At 42.7% G+C, this 24,197-nt stretch overlaps 1 protein-coding gene across 1 annotated transcript in view; it reads right to left on the reverse strand.

The window, feature by feature from the left end:
- fra (neogenin protein frazzled) overlaps window positions 1–24,197 on the reverse strand; it is a 356,063-nt gene that overhangs the window by 13,832 nt on the left and 318,034 nt on the right. The window contains exons 10-21 of the mRNA XM_084607459.1: window positions 22,883–23,176; window positions 22,633–22,682; window positions 21,411–21,555; window positions 19,835–19,945; window positions 16,243–16,437; window positions 14,349–14,444; window positions 11,481–11,792; window positions 10,558–10,665; window positions 8,392–8,586; window positions 5,699–5,731; window positions 5,268–5,403; window positions 4,661–4,893 (exon numbers count right to left, since the gene is read on the reverse strand). Of these exons, the coding sequence (XP_084463585.1) occupies window positions 4,661–4,893; window positions 5,268–5,403; window positions 5,699–5,731; window positions 8,392–8,586; window positions 10,558–10,665; window positions 11,481–11,792; window positions 14,349–14,444; window positions 16,243–16,437; window positions 19,835–19,945; window positions 21,411–21,555; window positions 22,633–22,682; window positions 22,883–23,176 (1,908 nt within the window). The remainder of the gene's footprint in view (window positions 1–4,660; window positions 4,894–5,267; window positions 5,404–5,698; window positions 5,732–8,391; window positions 8,587–10,557; window positions 10,666–11,480; window positions 11,793–14,348; window positions 14,445–16,242; window positions 16,438–19,834; window positions 19,946–21,410; window positions 21,556–22,632; window positions 22,683–22,882; window positions 23,177–24,197) is intronic.

Genomic DNA, 24,197 nt, shown 5'->3' on the forward strand with positions numbered 1-24,197 from the left:
AAGAATTTACGCATTTGAATTGTGGTGCTGGCGAAGGCTCTTGAGAGTCCCTTGGACTGCCAGAAGATCAAATCAGTCGATATTGTCGACCATAAACCCTGACTGCTCATTGGAGGGTCAAATTCTAAAGTTAAAGCTCAACTACTTTGGTCATCTGATGAGAAGAGAGGAGTTGCTGGAGAAAGATTTGATGTTGGGAAAGGTTGAGGGTAACCGGAGAAGGGGTAGGCAGCGAACTCGATGGTTAGATGGCATCCTCGAGGTACTGCAGATGAAGTTATGTGATGTTAGGAAGATAGTGAGAGACCGAAAAGCGTGGCGTGACATGGTCCATAGGGTCACGAAGAGTCGGACACGACTGAACGACTGAACTGAACTGAATAGCTCTGCCGCTACAGTGTCCCCAGATGTGCCTCAGTGAGCAAAATCCGCTTTTATTTGGAGCGCTCTTCTGAATAGTGCTTTGTGCGCACACTGGGCGAGAAATATGAATCAACAGTCAGTCACAAATGGTACCTTTCTTAGTAAGTCATATCTTGATGCAAACATAGCAGCTAGACAATCTACAACTTTTGAATTTACACTTTGTTCCTGAATTCAATAATGAAAATACTAGCTAATTAGTCTGTATTATTTAACTATGGCAAAGGAAGAGATACTGCACATTAGGCCAGATGACTCTCAATAGTTCCCAGCTGGTTTCACTGGGGTCGAGATACTTCATGCTATCTAAAACCATGGTTACATTTAGCTAGGACACCTGGCGTATAGCCACACTAGTTTATGAGCTAGTTGGGGCTAGCTGGGCTGCCTCTATGTTCGGCTGCATACAAAAAAGAGCTGCCTTTGTACTGGAAGGCACTTCCACACTGGCATCAAGAATACTAAAATAATTCTGGCCTCTTATGAACATGTACGGGTTCTGCACACATGCACATGTAGAGTAATAAGCGAGGAACAAACATGCCAAGCAGATAAGTGCTATGGAGGGTTCATGCGTAGGCAACATGCAGGGTCTTGAAGCACACAGCCAGCCAGTAGTAGGGTCCCTAGAAATATTGCTAGTCTCTCGTCCGCCGGCCGCGACGGAGGCGGCCGCTGAATGATCGCTGCGGTGGCACTGCGGTGAAGCGGAGCGCCACTGCCGACGGAGCAGACGACGCGTGCGCCCGTGCGCTTCGAAATGCATTCGCTGCATGCTCATTCTCAGGTGCCTTGTACATGTGATGCCGCTCTTAGGTCTTTGATTTCAGTTTAGTCGTAATATTGAATTCGCAGCCGAGTTGTTGGCATAACCACAGATACGATTTTGTTTTTGTTTTTTTTCGTGAGCGAATTTTTGCGCGCATGCCCCTGATCCGATGTAGAAACGAAGCTGCTTTTTATACCCTATTATCCTGCTGAAGCTACTGCCGTGCCGTATTGTAATGAAGACTTCTTAGGATTTTGTGCAAACAATTGCGCTTGCATGGAGGGCTATACTAGATGCACATTCTAGGCTCCAAGGACCATGTGTGTGAGCAACAGAGCGCTGTCGCCGGCGTTTCCGTTCACGCTATAGTTTCATCTTAACTTCTTCGGACGTTTAGCTAAGTCATAACACGTATGTAGAACTAGAAACTTTCGGATGCATGCACAATTAAAGCACACAAGATGGGAACCCGAGCCCGTCAAATCGCACCGCGCTTCAGGCAAACTGCTGATAGGCATTCTTTGGTGCTTAGGAAGCCTAGTAGCCACTCATCAGAGTATGCTATCACTTTTGTTGGCTTGCGGTTTGCAACCTCTAAAACATATTTTAACAGCCAGCTGTTGAGAGGAAGGGCACTAACACTTCTTTCAAACTGTGTCCTTGTTCATTTTCATTTTTCATTTCACCTAGAGCTTTTACCAGCTTTGCCACCTTGTCCTTCGTACGACAAACTGCTCGAGACATAAAAGTCTGTTTCTTAATTTTTTCTTCTTCTTGGCAGGGTGTTCCGAGTTAAATTTTGCAAGTATTTGCAGGCTATATGCATGCTGCATCAGAAATAATGGTACAGTTCGTCGCAAATTAAGTAACGCCCATTGTAGGAGGGAAATTTGGTCTTATAGGCTTCAATCCGCTGCCAGGACACAAGCTGAGTTTCGCAATGTCCTGAAGAAAATTAATTACCTCTTCTGTCGACTTTACAGCTATCTCCTTGACTTTGTTTCCTCGAATGCACACAGCAGCATTCATGGCAACTTCACCTGTATCACTGTGATGGAACAGAACTCGCCGATTTGCGTAGATTGCCTCTGCCCCGGAGATTCGTCCTCGCTTGAGTGGCACTATGCGAATGTTAATTGCTCAACATACGAAAGATCGACATTTGTCCCCAGTAGCGGTGGCATGCAGCTTTCTGCATTCCTTGAGCAGACTCGTGTCACACGATCCACCACCGCTGTATTCTTCAACTGGCTCCACTGATGCTTCAGGATCAGTGCGCTGTTTTTCTTTTTCTGCAGGTCTCCCTGCTGACTGTTTTTGCTCGTACAAGTTGCGCTCCTTTCTCTTGAGAGGCAGGTGTTTCAACAAGTATTTTGGAGTGTCAGGAAACAGCGTTGAGATGGTATCCTTCGTGAGTTGCGTAACATCCCGGGGAATCTCAATTACCTTTACCTGTCTTAAAACAATAAAGCAGGGTTTGAAGTGTCGCTCACAAACGTCGACACTAGCTTGTTCGTGTTACAGTAATGTGAGGGCAACCCCGATCCGGATCCTCCGATATTTATATATACCGATATATATATCAACGTTCAGGATTTCCTGTCTGCAACTCACAAAATAATGAGGAAGATATCGCCACTTGTGGGTTTGCCCGCCACTGAAGCCGACAATATCGGCACCTGACGGCAGTGGGCCTTTCGCTGAGCAACCCTTCTTCGTACATTGCTTGCACGCAAGAGCCTTATCATCGTTCTCTCTTGAACTTTATAAGAACACAGCCAACCTATTTTCTTTAATTTATTACGCCTTTTAATTTTCGTTTTACATATTTTTTTATGCCCTAGCTGAGACAATAAATGCCTTTGCCACCGCGCTTGATGTTGCGCTCCCACTCTTGCCTCTTCCTGCGTCTTTCGGTGTCCTGGAGAGAGAGCATTTCACCTTGCACGAGCGCTACCCGCTCTTGCACCCGGGCAAGAAACACATGCTATCACTCTTACCCCGTTTTCTGGACATGACGCGATCACATATTCATAAAAAAGGCACACTTGCACACATGCTAGCTAATTTGCGCGCATTCCGGCTCGCGAGCGAAAAGAAGTGCACGTGGTGCATGAGCCTTGCCACGGCACCAACGGATCAGCGCGGCGCAGACTCTCAGTACGGCACAACCGCCACAGCACCACGTACACAACGCGACCATGCTCCGAATGCGTGCAGTGCCCCCTGCGCTTTCATCCGGGAAACGGCCAACCGGTTCAGTAGGGAACCCCGCTCGGACGGCAGACTAGCAAATACTTCTACGGACTCTACCAGTAGTAAACCACAAATGGCGCAAAACAGCATGAGGGTCCCCCTTCATTGGCTCTCTATTGTGCTAGGTGGCAGCTTCTCATTTCGGTTTCTGGTAAAGCACACCACCGCAAATCTCTAACAACATGCCTGCACGTTACATAGAGGGCTGCAGGCATCTTGCAATGCATTTAGTTACGTTGTTAGCAACTGTATTGTTATGCATATACACAGCATGAACAGGACAAGTGTGCAGGCAAGTCAGTTGCGCAGGTAAACAGCTGGATAAACTTTTTTTTTTTTACCTCACCACAAGCTCCGCGTGAACGAGCAATTTCAGCACTAATACAGCACCAGTGAACAGTGTTCTCTACCTAGCACTTCCGATGCGAGTCAGAAGTTGGACACTACCAAAATTTCCCATCCTATCCTATTTTTGCACCAGCACTTAGGTTCTACAAAGAGGAGCCATACATTTTTCAACACTTCCTCTGAATGCACCATCTCCTGAAAGCTTCAGCTTCAAATGACAGAAATTGAAGGGACTAAAGTTGTTAAAATTTCAAAGGTTTGATCCACACAGAGGGGCGACAAGAACTCCACAACATCATTTTTCGTGGCATAAAAGTTGATTCTGTGAATTTTCTGGCTATGCTGATGTTTGCTCAGCAGCAAGAGACACATTTAGGCCTTAGGAAATTGAATTAAAGAATTTCTTGTTTTAACCCCTTGATACAAATTGTGTAGTGGTATCAAAGCTAGACAGGATGCTGCGATCACCGTTTTGAAGTGAACGGTGACATATCCTAGCCTTAGATATCCGTGTAAAACTGGTCTTAAATGTCATCACAGTTTGTGAGAATTATCGGTGACAGCAATACTCAAATTTCATTTTTTTTTTTTTTAGTTTTCTCGCTTACAAAAGCTCCGTTCTATGCGAAAGTTGTCTCTTTAGTCGTTAGAATGCAGTGATCTATCAATGCACGCCAATTTCAATTTGTTATAAGCGACCCTTTCAAGATCCTTGCACTTATTGCTACTTGCTGTGATAGTGGTACCACAATGCATTCATCTCACAAGGCTTGTAGGAACCAGAAACGAGCTACACTCATAGCAAAGACGTCACCTTGCTAGCCATGCCTGAGAGCACACACAGCCTTGAAAAAAGGGACGCACCCATGTATCCTCCTCCAGAGTTTTTCTTCTTGTCGAGCGTGCCAATGTGCTCCTCGGAGATCTCCTGGGAGTTGCGCGATATGGGCGTGGCGGTCATGGCTGCCTCTGGGTTGCTGCTCTTGTCCATGGCCTTGAGTTCCATCTGATCATGGTGGATCCACAGGTCGGGTGGCTTCAGGTCCTTGGTTGCTCCCTTGCCTCCCTTGACAGCTGCACACTTTGCACTCGCATACCTGCGCACGTCACGCACACGGTCGCACAAGACTCAGAGACAGTAACACACATTGGGACACTCAGCTGTGTGCAGCAAGGAACAAAGACTGCAGCCGGTAAATTTTCACAGCAAGCCATGAAAGCACCTCTCCTCTACAAACTGCATGTCCAGCCTTAGTGTGCATAAAAATAACCCAGCTATATTCGCTAGATGCACCCAGTGGGTAGTGATTTGCTGTTTTGCCCTCAGACCGCACTCTTTTAGTGTGATTCTGGCCAGCAACTTTTCCCGCCCATTACATTCTGATCACCTAAATAATGCCAGCATTAGTTGCCTTCTGTACCGGACATGCCATGTAGCGAAGTGACCAGCTAGAGGAACAGAAACACTCACGTCTTGCTGTTGACTGGTCCAATGTAACCCTGACGTCGTCGGCACACCATGTAGCAGATAACAACCAGGATGAGCAGGATGATTGCAAAGCCGGATGCAATCGCAATGTAGAGAACATTGTTTGAAATTCCACCACCTAGAAAGGAAGGTTGCTTTCATTAGGGTCAACGTATTGCTAAGCATCATAGCATTGTGCTTAACGGCAAATCTAAACTGTTGTTCAAGAGATGCTGACAACAGAACAAGTTGGCCTGTATCGTTAGGGCACCCTGGCATATCACTAACACTATGCAAACAAAGTAGCTGAACTAACAAGTATACTGACCAGATGCATGCTCATGCATATAATTCAGATAATGCACAGTGAAAAAAAAAAAAGAAAATAATTTAGGCTCAACTCATCATCATGCCATGCATCCATGTACACTTACCATTGCTGGTAGCTCCGGAAGCAACCTCAAAACCTAAATTTTGCAACAGAACAAACCAACAACAAAATTAAACAAACACATAAGCAAACACAGAGGAAAGTGCACATATACAGTAACATGCACAAAAAAGCACATATGAACAAAATAAAACCCAGTTCACAAGCCATGCTTTATAACAGAACAAAAGTACAAGTGTGCATGGTGCACTTTTTGCTTGTGTTTGCCTTTTGAACAGCTGGGGTAAAAAAAGGGCAAGCATCTTAGACATGAACGCACAACTTGGTCTTCCTGAAGCTCAAATCCCAAAAACTCCACCGCGGTGGTGCAGTGGTTAAGATGCTCAACTACTGTGCTGGATGGAGTACCCAGGTTCGATCCCGACCGCCGGTGGCTGAATTTCGATGGAGGCGAAACAAAGTGGCGTCCGTGTGCTGTGCGATGTCAGTGCACGTTAAAGAACCCTAGGTGGTCAAAATTTTCGGAGTCCTCCACTACGGTGTCTCTCATAGCCTGAGTCGCTTTGGGACTTTAAACCCTACAAATCAAACCAATCAAATCTCAAAACTTGTGCGCATATCATCATGTAAGCAGCAAGGTGTAAAGACATGTTACTAATGTATGTGTATATAATGCTTATGCCACACTAAACTAGTATGCACTTCAAGTAGACTGTGCTATAACCATAGGAGTGCAAGAAAATGAACCTGCATACACCTATGAGTAGCATTGTTTATTATGAGAAGCCCTGTATAATGCCCATAAGTTCCTTTTCATGTTGAGCTGCCTGAAATATATCTGATGCAGACATTTGATTACAGCTAAAATATTGTAGAGTTGTGGGTACTTCCTGTGGCTTACTGCAAAGCTGCAATGAGTAAGCCACAGGTAATATGAAATGGAAGCTTGGATAAAACTTAGATACGATGTCTGAAATTTATCAAAAGAAAAGTCTTGAGTTTCATGACATGAGTCGTAGTAAATATGTGTGTGAATATGAAAATAACCTAACTTTCACATATACACTACTTAAATATAGCCCTTTAAAGTAGGCGTCTTGTAAATGCAGTCAGTGTGTACTACACCTTACAAATATTCGTAACACTGCAATGAGCATACAGCTAGTCATAGCTGACAGATTGCCTAACGATAACTGCCTGTAATACGAGCAAATCCAGTCAATTTTTGCACTGTATTGATCACTGCTCCTATGGTATATAAAGTGTAATGACCAGTGTGACGAAATACAAAGCTTCCAACACCACTGCTGCCAAGGTTCAAGGCTACAATGTACAACATATATCTTAAATATCATTTCTTATTTCAAACCTTAGTTATTTTTAAAACATATGTCAGCTCACATCTGTCAAAATTTATATCTATTTTTAAACCACACCACCAAAATGGCAAATGTTTGTACTCGGCCTTTTATTAAGCCTCAACATTGTCAACAAGCTACAACCTCCGTAAAATATAGACTCCATCCGGTGACTTGGTGCAATATGGATGAGAACAGTGTTTTTAATGTGCTTTGATGGACAGCTTTTAGAAGGCAAAACTGAAAAAAGACATTCTATGAACATTTCTTATACCCCCTTCAAAATCAGAATACCATAATTATTTGCAAATTTTAAGCATACACTGAAAAACCATTTGCTGAGACTCCCTCCCAATACAGGAGTAAAGTGCCAATTACCTTCATCATCACTTGAAACAGAGAGCGCAATATTCAACACTACTCAACAGAAATATCTTTAACATCGTCCGTTACAATGAAGTCACTAAACATAAACTTATGCCTGATCCACCGCAAGTACTGCCGCACATTATCATGAGCTGCCACATTTCCGTACAGAACACCGTACCAGTTTTGTCACATGCTGTTGAGTAATGTGCAATTGTGGGATATTGCCAAGAAAAAGGCAGAATGTTGTTTTATAGTAACCAAACAGATTATTTTTAATAATATTATAAGAGTGAAACAGGTAGCAACTCTATATGCACCCTTTTATTATCTGTTCATTTAGGCAGATTTTATATCACCATTTTACTCTTTGCGGAAAACAGTTGGTATCAAAAGCTGAGGACAACTTAATTGGAAGAACATGGCACCCGCTAAATGCCATCCGGCTCAGCTGTCATGTGTACTCCATTCTTCAAAGCAGTTCACATAAAGGTGATCGAAATTTATTGTTCATAACCCCCAAAACTTCTCTGTTTTACCACAGTGAGAGCAACAACAGCAGCTTTAGCTTTCTCATTTTTCATACTCAGCTTCCAACCATACGTGATCATTTCCTACGCACCCAATCAAGCTTCATTAGTAGCTCATAAAATATCATAAAAAGCTCTGTGACCATTTGCAATCAGCTTATGACTTCTCCAAAAGCCCGCTCATGGCTATCAAAGCTGAAATATTTCACCGTGTACTGCCGCTTTGTGATTGTACTTGAAAGAGCCATTAGAAGCTTAGAGACCTTCAACGAAATCATGTGTACGCTTTCATCTCCGTGAGTGTCTCTTCTGTGCAACCAAATCATGGTGACGACCATGTCACAGCACACACAACAACCAAGCGCCGAGCACTCGTGGCCATACAGGAGGAGACCGTGCGGCACCATGCTGCGAGAGGGGGTGCGCGGCTGGAATAAGGAAGTCTTGCAGGAGTGACACCCACACAGGGCGATGCAACATACTCTTGCCTGTGTGGTAGACCACTTCGGAGGACAGTGGGCCGTAGCCCTTGCCGTTGCGGGCCTGGATCTTGAAGTGGTAGCTGGTGTCTGCGGTGAGACCCTTGATCACGGCCGTCATGCGGTCACCCACCACAGCTTCAACGACCCAATCCGTGTCCTGCTGAGAGTTGTCCGCTGTATACAGGATCACGTACCCTGCCCAGCAAACAGGAGAAATAAATTACAAGGGTTCAACGCTGCTGAACCAAATATTGAGCGAAAGCATTAGCTGCGGGTGACCGAGCGTTCTTCTTCTTCTCTTTTTCTTCTTCTTCAGCCCACATATAAAAAAAGCCTTGCTTTAACCAACCGATATGAACGTGCCTTAGTGGCCTATAGGGGTAACGTGAATGCCAGGATCCTAGCAGGCTGAATCTGACATAACCGTCCCATGTGAAATGAGAGACCCAAGTTGGCAGCTCCTGCCAGCTTGGGGTCGTCTACAGGGGTCGTCTAAAGGTCAAAGGTCAAACGTGGTTACTGCCAGGACCACGCTGACGGCTTGAAAGTGCTAGTAGTATTGCTTTCGCAATAAAAAAAAGATTGTTTAACGTGGCTGTTGTCAGTCGTTATCTAGCTATAGCTAAAAATGAACTCAAAGCAGCAGGCTTTCTCAGTGTTGCTGTAAAATTACTGCCAAGCCCAGAAGCGCTCTGTTTTATTCCTAAACAGAAATGGTTACTAACTATTTAATTCTAATGAGATAAGAATGGTTAACGATATTTCAATTCATAATAGTTTTTCACAGTATATTCATAATTAGGCAATACAGCCACTTATGAAAGAGCTGTGAAGCAATTGAGTAATCTGCATTTAAAATGATCTAGGAGAAATTTTGCCAGCACAAACTCAAAGCTTGTTACATATTTTTTTTTTTTTTCTACCAGGAACCATGTCAGTTATAGCCAGTTATGAAAGCAGCAAGGCATGGTGAACAATGCTTAATTAATTTAATACCGAAACCTTTTTGGCCGCTAGTAATCTGTGCATAAACTATTGGATCTCTATTGCATGTTGAAACCAATAAAACCATGTGGCTTCACAAGTACAAATACATTGTCTTCGAGACATCATTAGTATGTATTCCAGAGAGGTTGCAAATAAATTCATCACATTTCACACACGAACAAGCATTAGTTATGCGCTTTCAATGTGAAGCTGCGATCAGCAATTCTGTTAGGTTATGCTGCAAGCAGCCACAGCTACCACCATTGTTACGAGTGGCTTTGCTCAACCTGGAAAAATGCAATAAGAAGTAATACTAACGCACTGTAACCTAACGCATGACATACACAGAACTGCAGTAATGGCCTTTCCATTAGGCTGCACAGGAGGTTCTTAATAGCCATAAAAGATAGAATAAACAGAACAGATTACAACTTGAAAAAGAAGCCAAAGTGCGCGAAGCAACAGCTCGCTTTTCTGTGCATTACATTTAGATTTGACTAATTTAATTTCCTTAGTGTATCAAGGCAAATCGACAGCTGATCGCAGATGCCTGGGACACTATCACTTTACTTAGTAGATATAAAGCAAATGCACAGTTAACCAAAAAATAAAATAGAGCAGCTTATTTCTACAAGCCAAAATATCAACCATCCAGGTATTTGTCAAAGGCATTTACATAATTTCTGCTCAAAAATGTGTTGACCATAGTTGACCATACACGTTGAAAAATTAAAATTTTTGTATTTCCAGGCTGTCTAAAGCCACAGACTACACAGTTAGGTATTTTTACTATCAAAACTGCTTCTTAGAACATGTCCTGTCCAATGATTCTCATGACCATGATATTTATTTAGACATTCAATATTCAACGTTCATTCATCAAAAAGGCTGCTACAGTGACATACACATTTGTAAAAGGGTAGTTTATTGTTGTAGGGCAGGAAATGCACATAGTGTAAACAGCTACATGCAGACAAGCTTTAACTAATGTGTACACCTTAAGAATAATTTTCTTAAATAAATCACATTTCTATAAGCTTTAAACAATTTAAAGGTTATTTACTTTGTTAGAAAAAATACATACACATAAATTTTCCTTTCTTTTCACCCTCTCACTTTGCATGATCAGTCTGATATTTGCCATTAAGAAAAAGTGTGCAATGGTTACCACAACCATACCTGTAATCATGCCATTCTGCTGCTTTGGAGGCTGCCAGTGAAGATTTACGGTGGTTGGGGAGTCTTCACTTGGAACCACAGTCAGGTCTCTTGGTGGACTCGAAGGCGCTGAAATTGGGCATTTAAAAGTGTCTTATAATATATGCCACTGAACATCTTTATTTTGCTGTTTTCCATTGCAAGCTCAAAAAAAAAAAAAAAATTGTGCTACTCTGAATGTTTTAATTCATACCAGGTATTTGTGCGATACCAATGTACCAAGCTCTTAAAACAAATTTGGACAATGCAGACATAAGAAACCTAATGCGTGCCATTAGTAATCATACAGCGCAAGCGAGAGCAATGTTTACACTGCACTTCACAGAATAATTAATTTAATTAAACCAATTGATCAATAAACTGCAGAATTTTGCATCAGGTATAAGCCTACCAACAATTGGATATGACTAGTCCACATAACAAATAACAGAGAAAGTAAAGAGAATGCTTTTGTATTGTTTTCTAGACATTTTAAATTTTATCTTCAAAACGTTTTTCCAGATATACTGCAGTTTTGGCAGTTGAATTTATTTGATTGTTAACATACATCTGGTAATTCTCAAACATTGATGCCTTGAATTAAATGTGAAAGAAATATCAAATGAATTCTGATTCATATTCAAAATTTCGAATATTCACATAAATTTAAATACTAACAACAAAGGAAAAAGAAAAACTGTCTTTCATCCCGAATTCTGTTGATATTTGGGAATAGCTTTGTCATTTGCTGAACTGCCGGGCTGTCTCAAAAATTAGTCGGATGTATTCCTTCAATACCAATCATTTCTCAGCACAATCCTCAGCATACCAATCACATTTGCGTATTGCAAGTTCTGAACGCTAGCATTCCAGAAAATTTGGGACATGTGTCTGTGGCGACTCACGGCTCTCCTGTGTGGTGTTGAGGACATCCATGCTGTAGGCACTTTCCCGGCGACCCTTGACGACCTTGACGGCGAACTCATACAGGGTGTTGGGTCGCAGATCGTCAATCATGCAGTTGAGGTTGGTGGAATTGAAGTAGCGATACTTGGGCTGGCCGTTGGCCTTGTAGCGGACCGTGTAGAAGCGGTTGTCCGTGATCACCTGGCTGCTAGGCAATGTACTGTCGCTCCAGAAGAGGACCACCGTGTTAGGGGACAGCACGATGGCCTTGAGACCCACGGGTGGCAGCATTGGGACCAAAGGCTCAGGGGCTGAGGGCAAGTGAATGAAAAGCAGCGTGAAAAGCAGCGTGAGAAGCTGGTACGCAAACCTTGGCAGCACCCGAGCAGAGCAGCATGCAAATAAAGTGGCAATTTATGTTGCGCTAACAGAACAAAAGCACCGTACATTAAAAAAACAAGAAACAAAAACAGGTGCTTTGAAATATTCTTGGATTCCCTTCAGTGGTGGAAATTTCTCATGGAAGCATTTCTATTCAAACCACGCAAAAATTAGCCTTCCCCCCCCTTCCCCCCCCCCCCTCCAAAAAAAATAAATAATTAAAGGGTCTCTTTAATAATAATAATAATGTAATAATAATGTTTTATTTACACCCAATGTGTACATAAGATGAGGGAGCACAGCAGAAAAAAGTTGTCGTAATGACAACTTGACAAGGCCGCAGGCTCCCAAAACAATAACAATGACAGCTTCACATCGGCAGTGCAGAAAATGTACAATCACAAAGTATACACACTAAAATTAACATAACGTTGCAACAGACAACATTCTTCACGGGGGGGGGGGGGGGGGGGGCTGGGCGGGAATAGAATGAGAGAAAAAAAAAGCTAATACAACACTAGTGCAGACTTCTAGCATAGGAAAATAATAATGCACACCTCTAAATGGACAAAAAATGTTTTCTAAGCTCTTTATAAGTGATTGATTCAAGTTTAATGTGTTTTCTATCCAGATCGTTTAATGTTCGTGGCAGTATGTTGTGTAATGTTTGGAGACCATAGTTTGGTCTGTATGTGTGTACCTTCCATTGTTCATTTTGGCGTGTAGCGTACGCTCTGTCGTTTGCTTTCAGTTCAGCTAGTCACTGCAGAGATCTAGAATTATTTATGAAATCTCGTTTAAGTGACTTACATAGTCGATAGTCGTAAGCTTTAGTAACTGGCATAATATTGTATTTTTTAAAGAGATCATGAGTATGAAAATAACGTGGGACATTTTCAATAATCCGAAGAAACTGCTTTTGTAACACATAAACTTTTTGCGTGTTTTCTTTAGTGGTTGAACCCCAACCTAAGCCACAGCAGTTAAGCCGTGATGAAAATAGGGAGTTATATATTAGTGTCATAATATTACGTGGCAGAAAATTATTTCGATAAGCCAGCTACACTACCTGCGCGAGTTTACTTGTAAGGAAATCTACATACGCATTCCATGAAAGGGTTTCATTAAAGATTACACCTAACGTCTTGAATGTCGGTACGATTTCTACTGGTATGGTCTTGATATTGTTTTCGTTATTATTATGCTCTTGTTTCTAGGGCGAAACAGAACTGCTTTTGTTTTCGTTGTGTTTATTTTAAGCATGTTCATGCGCGACCATTCTTCTAACGCAGCAAGTGTTAAATTTGCATTATCAATGAGTTATCAATTTGCATTATCAAGAGGAAAATGGCGAAAGCCTACCCTTCCTATCCCATAATTTGCCTCCCATCGTTAGCCTCTTGTCGGCATTCGTTGCAGTGCTACATATACCTAATTATAATTGGTTTACAGGAAAGGAAAGGCGCAGTATCTGTCACACTTTCTCCGGCAAGTGTGAGTTTGGATGGTACATCATCGGTCCTGTCGCATGGCGTTTCTTGGCGCGCGTTGAAGTGTGGTATTGCAGATGGCAGGGACGCATCCTGCCTCGGCCAATCATAATGCCGCAAAAGCGGGACACACTTTGTCCACGACAGCATGAGCCATTAAAGGCTTTCGCCCTAATAAAGAACTGACTCTGGACTACAATTAAATTTGAAGACCCTAACCATACAGTGAGCTGTACAGCAACAAAGCAGATAACAGATGCAGTTCACATTGGCATTTTTCTTCATTGCTGCAACTAGGCAGGCATCTTATACAATTGGTTCAGCTTCCACTAGATAAGGAAACATATCACGGCATTAAAAGTAATCTGCCACGGAGATAAGTGCCTTTTAAGTGTATCTGAGCAATGATTTGTACTTGAACAAGGAGTCTATGCATATCACCACAACGTAAAATTGATGAAGTATGAACTCCCACATAGGCTGATCAGTTTTTGAGGCTGCGAAGCAGCACAGCAGTAGAGGTTTCTTCGAGTCTTATCTATATCAAGTATAATGCGTTTTGATCATTACACGCCTAGGTTTCAATTAAAGGTATCAGAGATACTGCAATACTAATTTACCCATTAAAATTCTCTTTCATTCAAGTATATACATACTGACAAGTGTCACTTTAGGGTAGGATCAGTTGGTGCCTTACAGGAGCCCCGAGGTATAAGGAACGGTTCAAAAGCGAGTAAAGATAACTGTGTTATTAGCATAAAAAACAAAAGACAGAGCGAAACAGAGCAACATAACGCCTACTTTATTTGTTGCTTACATTACTTGTGGTGCTTACCGAATTTCTGCAGTCATCGTTTAACAATTAGCAATGCTGAAAATATAAACTATGTGTAAGTGGATCGCAGCTTACACAATGTGTGCCTGAGGTTTCTACAATGCAGAAAGAAATGCATTGACAATGTAAAAAGACTTTCAGAAATCTCACATGATACTTACTTGATTCAATTAGTGTTTTCACAGTTTCATAAATGGGCTGACCGTCACCAATCTGGTTAAATGCTCGTACACTGATCACATACTCATTGGAAGGCTCTGAAAAGATGAGAACAGGCATTATTGAGTGGCTTCATCAATATTTCAAGAGTATATAACAGCACATTGAGGTCAGGCTACATGTTAGCACAATAGTAGGCCTCAGAAATATGCCTGAATAAATAAAGTCAAGTTACATACATAAAACCAACAAAGAGCATGACAGTTCAGGTTACGTGGATCGATTATTTCAAGCCCTCGTTATGCAATGAACAAGGTCAGAATTAAATGCAAAACTGCTTTTTGCTTCCAGGTCACAACTGTGAAATTTGCAATAAACATGAATTGAGAACAAATAAGTGAATCATTAGTATTTTCAAAAAATATCTAAATGATGCCAACCCTCAGATTGTGTTTAGCAGCATGCAGTTTGTCCTCAATTCAGTTTTTGTATGAAGCAGCAACAATATTTGGAATGAACAGGTGCCCTCAGTAATGGTTTAGTCATCATGAAATTAAAAAATGGTGTGGACTGAACTCAATGATATTCAAATCCCCTACAACTCTTTTGTTGCAACCTCCAGGAAAAAAAAACACAGCTTTCACACATAGCTGTCTATAAGCAAGCTAGTCAAAGAAGGACTCTTCTAATTCTGCAAACACTGAAATGTAAAATTCTTGCATGAAAATGTTTTCTGTGACCTTTCTTATTACTCCTTGACGGAGGAGGTCGAGGAAAGGCTAAGATTACGATGGCAAGAATTTATGCAAAATAACAATAAAATTACAAATGACATGGTGTTTTGACATAGACACACGACAATGATGAGACTCGCACAAAGAAGTCTTGTTCGCAATGGAATGGCATGCTTTAAAGGGCATGGTCCACCCTCTGAACGAAAATATTTTCTTCCCCAGTGACTGAGGCTCCACCCCTGGAACACAAAGCCGCAAACATTTTTTGAAAAGAGTAATCACTAGTGCAGTTACAGCCACTGCCTTCATTCAAAAGCCGAAAAGGGAGCCCCCCTTTTTCTCACCAGGATCAGTCTCCGGCATTTCTTACAAAATCAGGTGAGGGCCCGTACGTCTGTCCGTTTTTCTGTGTTCGCAGTGAAGCGACTGTATGACCAGCACAACACATATAACACTCTGAAGCGTGCATGGACTAGGCAAGAAACCAAAAGCTTTCTTTTTGTGTGGCTGTATGCTCACGCAAAAACAAAAAGGCATGACAGAAATGCACGTAGTGAGCGGCTAACACAATTAGCGACCTACGCCCACCTTTCACCCCAGAAAGATAGATCAATTGATGCCATCCATGCTGCTATGCCGCACCGCAGGCCAGAGTAGAGAACAAGGAGGTTGACTTTCTAGAGGGGAGCATGAGAGAGCTTTGATTTGTGTTTCTGCTGCTTCCCGGCACGTGCATCGCTGTAGTATTTTGCAAAGACTATTTCCAATACCTGACGAAAGCACTGGACTTGTTTGTTTATAAATGCCATACTCTGTACAGTGGCTATTTAAGTATGATTCGTAGACGTCTGATACATTATGTTAGAGAGTACTATTTCAGATATCATTTCTCATCAAATATAACATTTTCGTGCTTATGTATTTAAACAGGACTCCCCAGAAAAATTCTTACAGCTTATTCTCAGCCATTTATTGTAAAATGTGCTATATTTTTAATTTTGTTACACAAAATACAGATGCTATAAGCTCTAGAACATGCACTAGTGACATTAAACAATTTTAGAAGCCAGCAGAGTGTTCTACAGCTTTAGGCTGCTTTCATCTAAACCCTGTCAAGCCAATATAAATGGCATCGTGGCAAATGAAGAGAGCAAAGACTCACGCAAGTTTTCAATTGTGTAGTAGCGCTGCTTCCCATTGAGCACCTTGGTGTAGACGTCAGGCAGGCCTATGCCCCAACCAATGGTGTAGCCACGAATCATGATGTCCAGGTTCCGCGGGGGAGCCCAGCTCACAAAGATACTCGTTGACGTTGGCTTCGCTCGCAGTCCGCTTGGCTGATCAGGCACTCGTGACTCTAAGCAGTGGGCAAAGGAGGATGTGAGAATGATCTCTGTGTGGTTATCATCGCACAAATTTTATCCCTGTGCCACGTCTAGCAGACAGCAATGAACAGGTAATAAGAATTCACTGAAAACCTGGCAGCACTCTTGCAAAATGTTTACTGCAGGCTCTTCATGTTCAATACAGACCTAGCTTGCACCAAGCTATCAACTACTCAGCAAATCTGGCCTTACATAGCTTCATCTTATTCTAAATAAAAGTAGTTCAATAAAAAAGGAAGTTAACAACCAGACGAGCATAAAATCATATGACCAAAGAAAGAACCACCCTGTTGTGCTGCCAAAGTTAAAAGGCTCAGCCAGAAGTGCAATGGAAAGCATGAGAGGGTGTTTCACATATACAAGGTGTTGCACAATTAGACGCGCGCTGTAGAATGCTTCTCCCAGCTAAACCGCGGAATCCTTGCAGTTCAAATTTCGCACAGAAATCGCATTTTGTCGCTAGTATTTTTTAATACTAAATTTGTTTAGGGTACTTGCCTGATTCGATCAGAAGAAGTAAAATATTCCCATCGCCTGCGGCGGCGGCGACGCCAGACGAACCGCTGCCCCAGCGATGGGACTGGGGGCGCCACCTCATGCTGCTTACAACAACTTAAACCTGCCAGAAACGTTCGCCCCCTCTTTTCCTGCTACAAAGTTGTTGTAAGCAGCATGAGGTGGCGCCACCAGTCCCATCGCTGGGGCAGCGGTTTGTCTGGCGTCGCCGCCGCCGCAGGCGATGGGAATATTTTACTCCTTCTGATCGAATCAGGCAAGTACCCTAAACAAATTTAGTATTCAAAAATACTAGCGACAAAATGTGATTTCTGTGCGAAATCTGAACTGCAAGGATTCCGCGGTTTAGCTGGGAGAAGCATTCTACAGCGCGCGTCTAATTGTGCAACACCCTTTACACAAAGAAATCCGCAGTCTATCGCATTGCTGAGAGGAGGTGTGGACTTAAAATTTATACAGTGAAAACTCGTTAATTCGAACCTCGGTAATTCGAATTTTCGGATAATTCGAACTACACTACTTGGTCCGGCCAAGCTCCATAGAGATCTGTGTATAAAAAAGCCTGTTAATTCGAACGTGGGTCGGTTCCGCTACGGATAATTCGAACTACGCGCCGCCGCGTCTGGGCGGCTTGGCGCACATCACGCGGAAAAAAAAAAAAAAAAAAAAAAAGAGGGGGGGGGGGGGGGGTGTAAAGAAACACCTCCGTGATCCGCAGGCATAATTAGAGGCTGCGCACGTCCAAAACGGGGACAGAATAAGGAACCAGGTAAAACCATGGAAGAGTGGGTAAAACTTAAATGGCGCCATGACCGGCGTGGCGGCCGGCGGCGTTGAAGGGAGGGGACGCGGCCGCGGCAAGGTCAGTGCATGGCCGCGCGGCGGCAGCTGCCTGCTCTCGCTTCTGCGCAACCTCCGTAGCTCGCAACTAAATACTCGTTAATTCCAACCCTGTTAATTTGGAAATAGGGGTAAGTACTGTCGGCGCGGTCCCAGCCAATGCCCATAAAAGGCTATGATCTCGGACGGGCACTATGGATTAAACTTTTTTTTTTTTTTTTGCGATACCCATCCATCCTTCCACCCATCAGTCGTCAACGGAAGCACGCGAGTCAGCCGCGATCATGAGGCCAGCTTTTAGCACCGTTCGCTCCGATGATTAGAGTGGCAGTAGATGATTAGAGTGGCCCGCCCAAGTCGCTCATAGCATGATAAAGCGAACGTACTGAAAAGGAGGCTTGCACAACCGGATAAGCGCTGGCACTTTGCCAAGTTCGCTTCCCTCCCTGCGGGAGCTAAAGTCAAAAGATAAACACGCCGTTATCGCCGCGCAGCATCTTGGCGCACTGCCAAGAAATGCGTTGTGGACCGTGAAGGCGCGAAACAGAGGGACGCGCTAACGACTGGCGCCTTTATTATTTTTTTTTTTTCTTTCAGATTCGTAGGCACAAATAGGGGCTGGGTGGGTTCATTATGCGAGCGAGTTCGTTACGCGACTAAATACGGTACATTTACCGTAGTACAAACGGTTTTGGTCAGTTTTTTCGAGGCCATTCGATAATTCGAACATCGGATAATTCGAACATTTTTTCCGGTCCCGTGAAGTTCGAATTAACGAGCTTTTACTGTAACAGGAAGAGTACAGCGCATTCTAGGACAGATAACAGAGATTCTATTATTAACAGTTGCAAGCCAGCCATTGCAAGGATCTCACGCCCCTGCCTTTGCATACTTGTGTTCTTTGAGTCAGGCAGTGTGCTTAGCCATTCTGTTTGCATCTGTGTTTTTAGGAGCCTTTGCTATCAGCTGCTTGCTTTAGCTAGACTTACTGCTTTTAGCGCAGTACTATGCGCTTCAGTGTTCAGCTGAGCAAACAGATGAAAGATGTCAATGATTTTGCAGCTATCAAGCGTTCGGCACAACTACTGCCAAGCATTTTGAAGCGCAGACAAAGCTGATGAATAAGGATTGACAACTGACAATGTTCAGATGCTGCTGCCATGATCACAGTGTCGCCAAATGTGGCGCCACATGTGGCGCCATACAGATATTGCTGTAAAAATGAAGTTGTTTGCAGTAAGGACCTAATATTAGACAACAGTTTGGGTAAAAATTGGGCAAGTTGACGCAGTACAGTCAAATTTTGCAGCGAATAAGTAAAAAGATCATAAAATAGTTCAATATAGTCAAAATTTGCAATACAAAATTTTGTAAGAAATGCATGCAAAAGCAGTGTGGTTCAATCACTGAAACAAGTTCAAATAGCATGTGCTGACCGCTAAGTTGAAACTATCCACGCCGCTGTATCTTCTGTGCCCCTGTTGGCAAATGTAAGATAAGAACAGTATAAAGCAAGAACCTTCACGCGAACGCTGCACAGTATTTCCATTAGTCACTTTTGTACTGTGGCAAAGCCTGTCACCTGTGATAGAAGCAAACACAGGTTGGTGCTGGGAGTTCAATGTAATCTATTCAAGGTGAACCACGTTCCACTAAGTAAAGTAGAAATTACATGGCTTTGTTAGAAATATTTAAGAAGAGTTTGATACAGTCAATAATTCATAATATCAGTGTTACATTATATTGTGGTTTGATTTTATCATTTTAGGAGAACAGTGCATAAGAAAACAGGATGTGGGAAGAAACTGACACAGTTTGTTCCTAGATACTGTCTATGTACTTTTTTCATATGCTGATAAATCTACTAACTTCTGATAATCCGCTGCGCAGGTATAATTTCAAACGCAGCATTCTGTAGGGTACATATACAAAGTGCAGAGTGTGCACACGTCATCATGGTGATGAGCTTGGGCAACAGTGTTCAGCATGCTCCAGTCACGTTTTCAGACTTACCATCGAGGTCATTCTGGTATGTCTCCACAGTCATCCAATCCGTGGCAGGTCCTGTCCCATTTACAGACAGAGCAGCAATTTTCACACTATACTGAGCACCTTTTTCCAGACCTGAGAAGAAGAGAAAGTTATGATGTGGGTAAACAAAATGGAACGAAATAAGATTAAGGAATATATGAGCCAGAATTTAACAGCACAGAGAACATGCTGGAAACATACAGGATGTTGCACATGTACCCTGGTTTAGGCTCGTTAAAAAGCAGTTGCTTTGCATAAAAAAATTGAACTGGTTTTCTTGGCAGCTACCATAGGCAAGTTGACGATGATCAATCAGCAGACAATTGCTAATTGCCATGAGCAAGGTAATGTGCACGCTAATTAAAGACGGTTAATAAAGGGCTCAATCACGAAGCTGTACACAATCAAATGAACATCCTGCAGCAGAATGATATCCCAGAGAAGGTAATATTGAAACACCTTGTTTCATACTTCGTATACACTACGTGAAACAAAGTTAAAAGAAGACAGACACATAGGGAAGTTCAGTGATCTGACAACTATCACAGCTAGTACTCGAGCTCAGTGCACATCAGCAAAAAAAAAACATAATCAAATAAATCATGCTATACAGCTTGTGCACAATGATGAATGTGAGCCAAGACCAGACATGCACTGCAATTTCTTCACCAATGCAACTTTGCTGTGTCAAGTTTCACTTTATATTTGAAAGAGGGAACTGTACTGCTACCGTGAATAACTACTAACAGGGCACTGCATGAACTCTTAATTAATTTCTTCAAAAACAGAATTTGCTTTTCAATGAACAGAAATTACTCAACAAAAAGTACTCGAAAACTATTATATTTCCATGCGATCCCTTGCTACACTTTTAACTTTCTGATGCTTCTAGTCAATAGCCTACTTTTAGAGCCAAGTAACAAGGTCAGTACTAAAAAAATGCAAGTCAACGTCTCTGTTTCCTTTAGAATGAGAGACAAACATTTCTTGTCCCCAAAGTGGCACATAGGCTACGAAGGACACCGTAACGAAGGGCTCTGGGCTACTCTGGACCGTCTCTAGTTTTTTTAACCTGCGCTGACATCACACTGCACATGGCTATTTTTGTACTTTGCCTCCGTCATAAAGCAACCGTTGCAGTTGAGATCGAACCTGCGACCTTGGGATGAGCAGCCAAATGCCAAAACTATCACGGCGGAGTTCTGATTAGAAATTTTTATGAATAAATCGTTGCTAGTTTGCACGACATGCGTAGCAATTTTGTGTCCCTTCATATATATGCCTTGCCAGTTGAAAACATTGTGAATGTGCAGTTTTGGTTAGTGCGCAATGAGAGCTGTTGCAACTGAAGGCCGCAAGTGCAACATGGAGGCAACGACAGCCCTCTCACATGAGAATCATCGTACCTCCTTTTTCGATTTCATGCACTGTCCACATACAAATATGTCCTGGCAAGTTCCCACTTCATGGCAGCAGGTAACTGCATGGTGTGCACTATACCTGCAGTGTGTCCTATATGGACACCCAGTGTACCTGGTGAAAGAGCACGCATACTAACCTGACAGGGCGTACAGCCTCCTGTTTCCATCAGTGGTTATGGTGTCTCCTCTTCGGCTGCCCTTCAGCTTGTACCTGATCTTGTAGCCCGTTATGATGCCGTTCTGGGACTCCTTTGGTGGGGGCTCCCACCTAATTATGATACTCTGTGATAACGGGAAAACACAAATTGTGAGGATTTATACACTCGGAACAAATTTCACAACGTAAACATAAACAGCAGCCTGCAGTCAGTGATTTATTTAATTTAGAGCCTCGCTGAGTGCGCAAACACTTCATTGAAAGAAAAGGGAGGGGGAGGAGGAAGGGTACTAGCTTGCACATGCTAAATCTACAGAGGCTATTAGTTTACAATGTAAAATAATTAATGAGCACTTTGTAACAACAATTGCTCTTGTTTAGGAACTGCAGTGACTGCCCCACCAGAAAATACTGTAAAATATGAAGTATAGGTCGACCCTCTCAACTTACCAGTGCTAAAATAAAAAAAAAACAAATGAATGGCACACGCGAGTCAAGCGGCTCTGCACATTGATGACATTATTTAATTTTATTTGCACTGGAATGCTGCTTGTACGTCCATTACATACCATGTAGCCATGAGGTATGCAAGTGTTATAAGAGCTTGAATTGGATGTTAAATCCCTCCTGCTGTGTACGTCCCACAGTGAACCATTCCCTGTCCAGCACTATGCTGATGTTGCATTTCCGAAAATATTTTCACACTGTCTTTATGATGAAAGACTACACGTGAACTACAACCAGCCACAGTTGGCAGCATATATTATAAAGTATGCGCATTCAACCTTTAAATGCCTTTACTGAGCCATTTATTTTGGGTCGCCACAGAACACTGCTGATGATGGCATTGGTGATGAAGGCTACTGACTTCAGCTGCCCATTGCAGCAAGACTCCTGTTGTTATCCACCAATGCTCATAATATAAGAAGGTGGCCTACTTTTCCTCTTCTTTTTGCCTATAATAAAGTTTCTACCTACACTACAATATTTCATAGCACTTATCTTGCCCTGCTTAAAATATGAAAACTATTACACGCAGTAACCTAGTATGAAGCTGCTTTCAAACTTCATAGTACAATGAACTTTTGCTGACTTTTTCGTGTCATCTTTGGGCCTACAAATGAAGTCTGTAAGTTATAGAACACACCTGAATTCCACTTCTATAAGTATTATCAAATTTATGTCACAAGTGGTCTCCTTACCGTAGAGCTTGCAGCTTCCAGGCTTACATTTTGTGGGACATCAGATGGAGCTGAAAAACAAAAGTATCGCAGCTTGTTAACCATGAATGTTACTGAAATATGAGCCCTCCTTCAGGCCACATCCTTTCAGTCTTCAAGAGCGTATGTTCATTTAGCAAGCTCACTAGAAGCTTTAGCAAAAAAAAAGAAAGAAACCAGCAACTAATTCGCAATCTAGTCTTATCAACTACGCCAGTTCTATGCCACTCACCATCTGAGAAAGTTCGAGCCAGGGTCTCCTCAGAGCTGATGCCCGAGCCATTCTGATTAACAGCTGTGATCCAAATGTTGTATTCCGTGTACTTCTTGAGGTTTCTGAGGTGGTACCACGTCTCCGTGGTGGTCACTCGCTTCTCCTCTTCTTCAGTAGTGCCAGTCTCCTGGTATGAAAGCTGGTAGTGCTGGACCACCTCCCTGCGGCTTTCTGGGGGCTCCCAGTAGACACGGATTGCTGTTGGTGACACTGGAATGGCCTTCAAGCTGCGCGGTGGCCCTGGGATGCTCACTGATAAGTGGAAAAAAAAAACAAAAACAGAACTAATAAATACGCTTTCCTAATGTGACATACCACGTGAGCAAAGTACTATGCGTGTAAAAATGTTGCAACCTTGCGATGGTTTAGGAAGTCAGAACGCTTCCATGGTATGTTATGTGCTTTTGTGCATACTATACCTTGCACATATTACACTCTTGATGAAATGAAGAGCTGACTAAGCTGATATATAATCATTTAATTTATTTACAGAATACCTACATTGCCTAAGGGATATTATTTTAGAGGAGATAGCTTCAGATGATATGTTATTGCTCACAATAATGAGCAACAAAATACACAGAAATGAAATTAAATATAAGAGTGCTAACGCTCCCTTTGCATGCACTCCCCTATCAGCTTCTACACTCCCTTATTGCTGTTTACTAGTCAAACTCACCATGGCAATTAACAAGAATCAACATAGGTAGAATGAACATAGGTTTGTCCCGTCCAATTCTCTCGTGTGTGTCTGCCTCAGCGCTTTCAAAAGTTATGATGCTATACCAACTAGCCCAGCAAACAGCCTTGTTAAAATATGCTAGCGATTGTCATATCATTTCAGCACCAGCCCCCACCTAGACAGCGGCCATCTGCTCTTTAGCACTGCGCATCGCATTTCTCACTCACAGTGGTCATCCGACACCCTCCATCAGCCTTTGGACACGTGCACATCTTAATGAGGTGGTGCCAACGTGCCCTTTTTGTATGTGATGCCTTTTAGAGTTCGTGTCCAGTGTATGCACTAGAAACGACTGCCGCGCCACCACTGGTCAAAATCAGCATGGCGCACACCTCTAATCAGTCTAACCATGCCTCTAATAAAACTGCAAAGCAGGATTGGATTGGATTCTTGGACTGGATGAGGCTGGCCAATGTTGCCTAGACGCAGTGCGTGATGGAACAGAAAGCGAGGCAGGCTTTCTCATAATGGCGCGGAAGTGTGAAATCAGCAATGCAATTAGAGGGGGGGGGGGGGGCTTTTGCAAAGGTG

Source organism: Amblyomma maculatum, chromosome 6 (assembly GCF_055883805.1).
Source record: "Amblyomma maculatum isolate TAMU_Amacu chromosome 6, ASM5588380v1, whole genome shotgun sequence".
NCBI lineage: Eukaryota > Metazoa > Arthropoda > Arachnida > Ixodida > Ixodidae > Amblyomma > Amblyomma maculatum.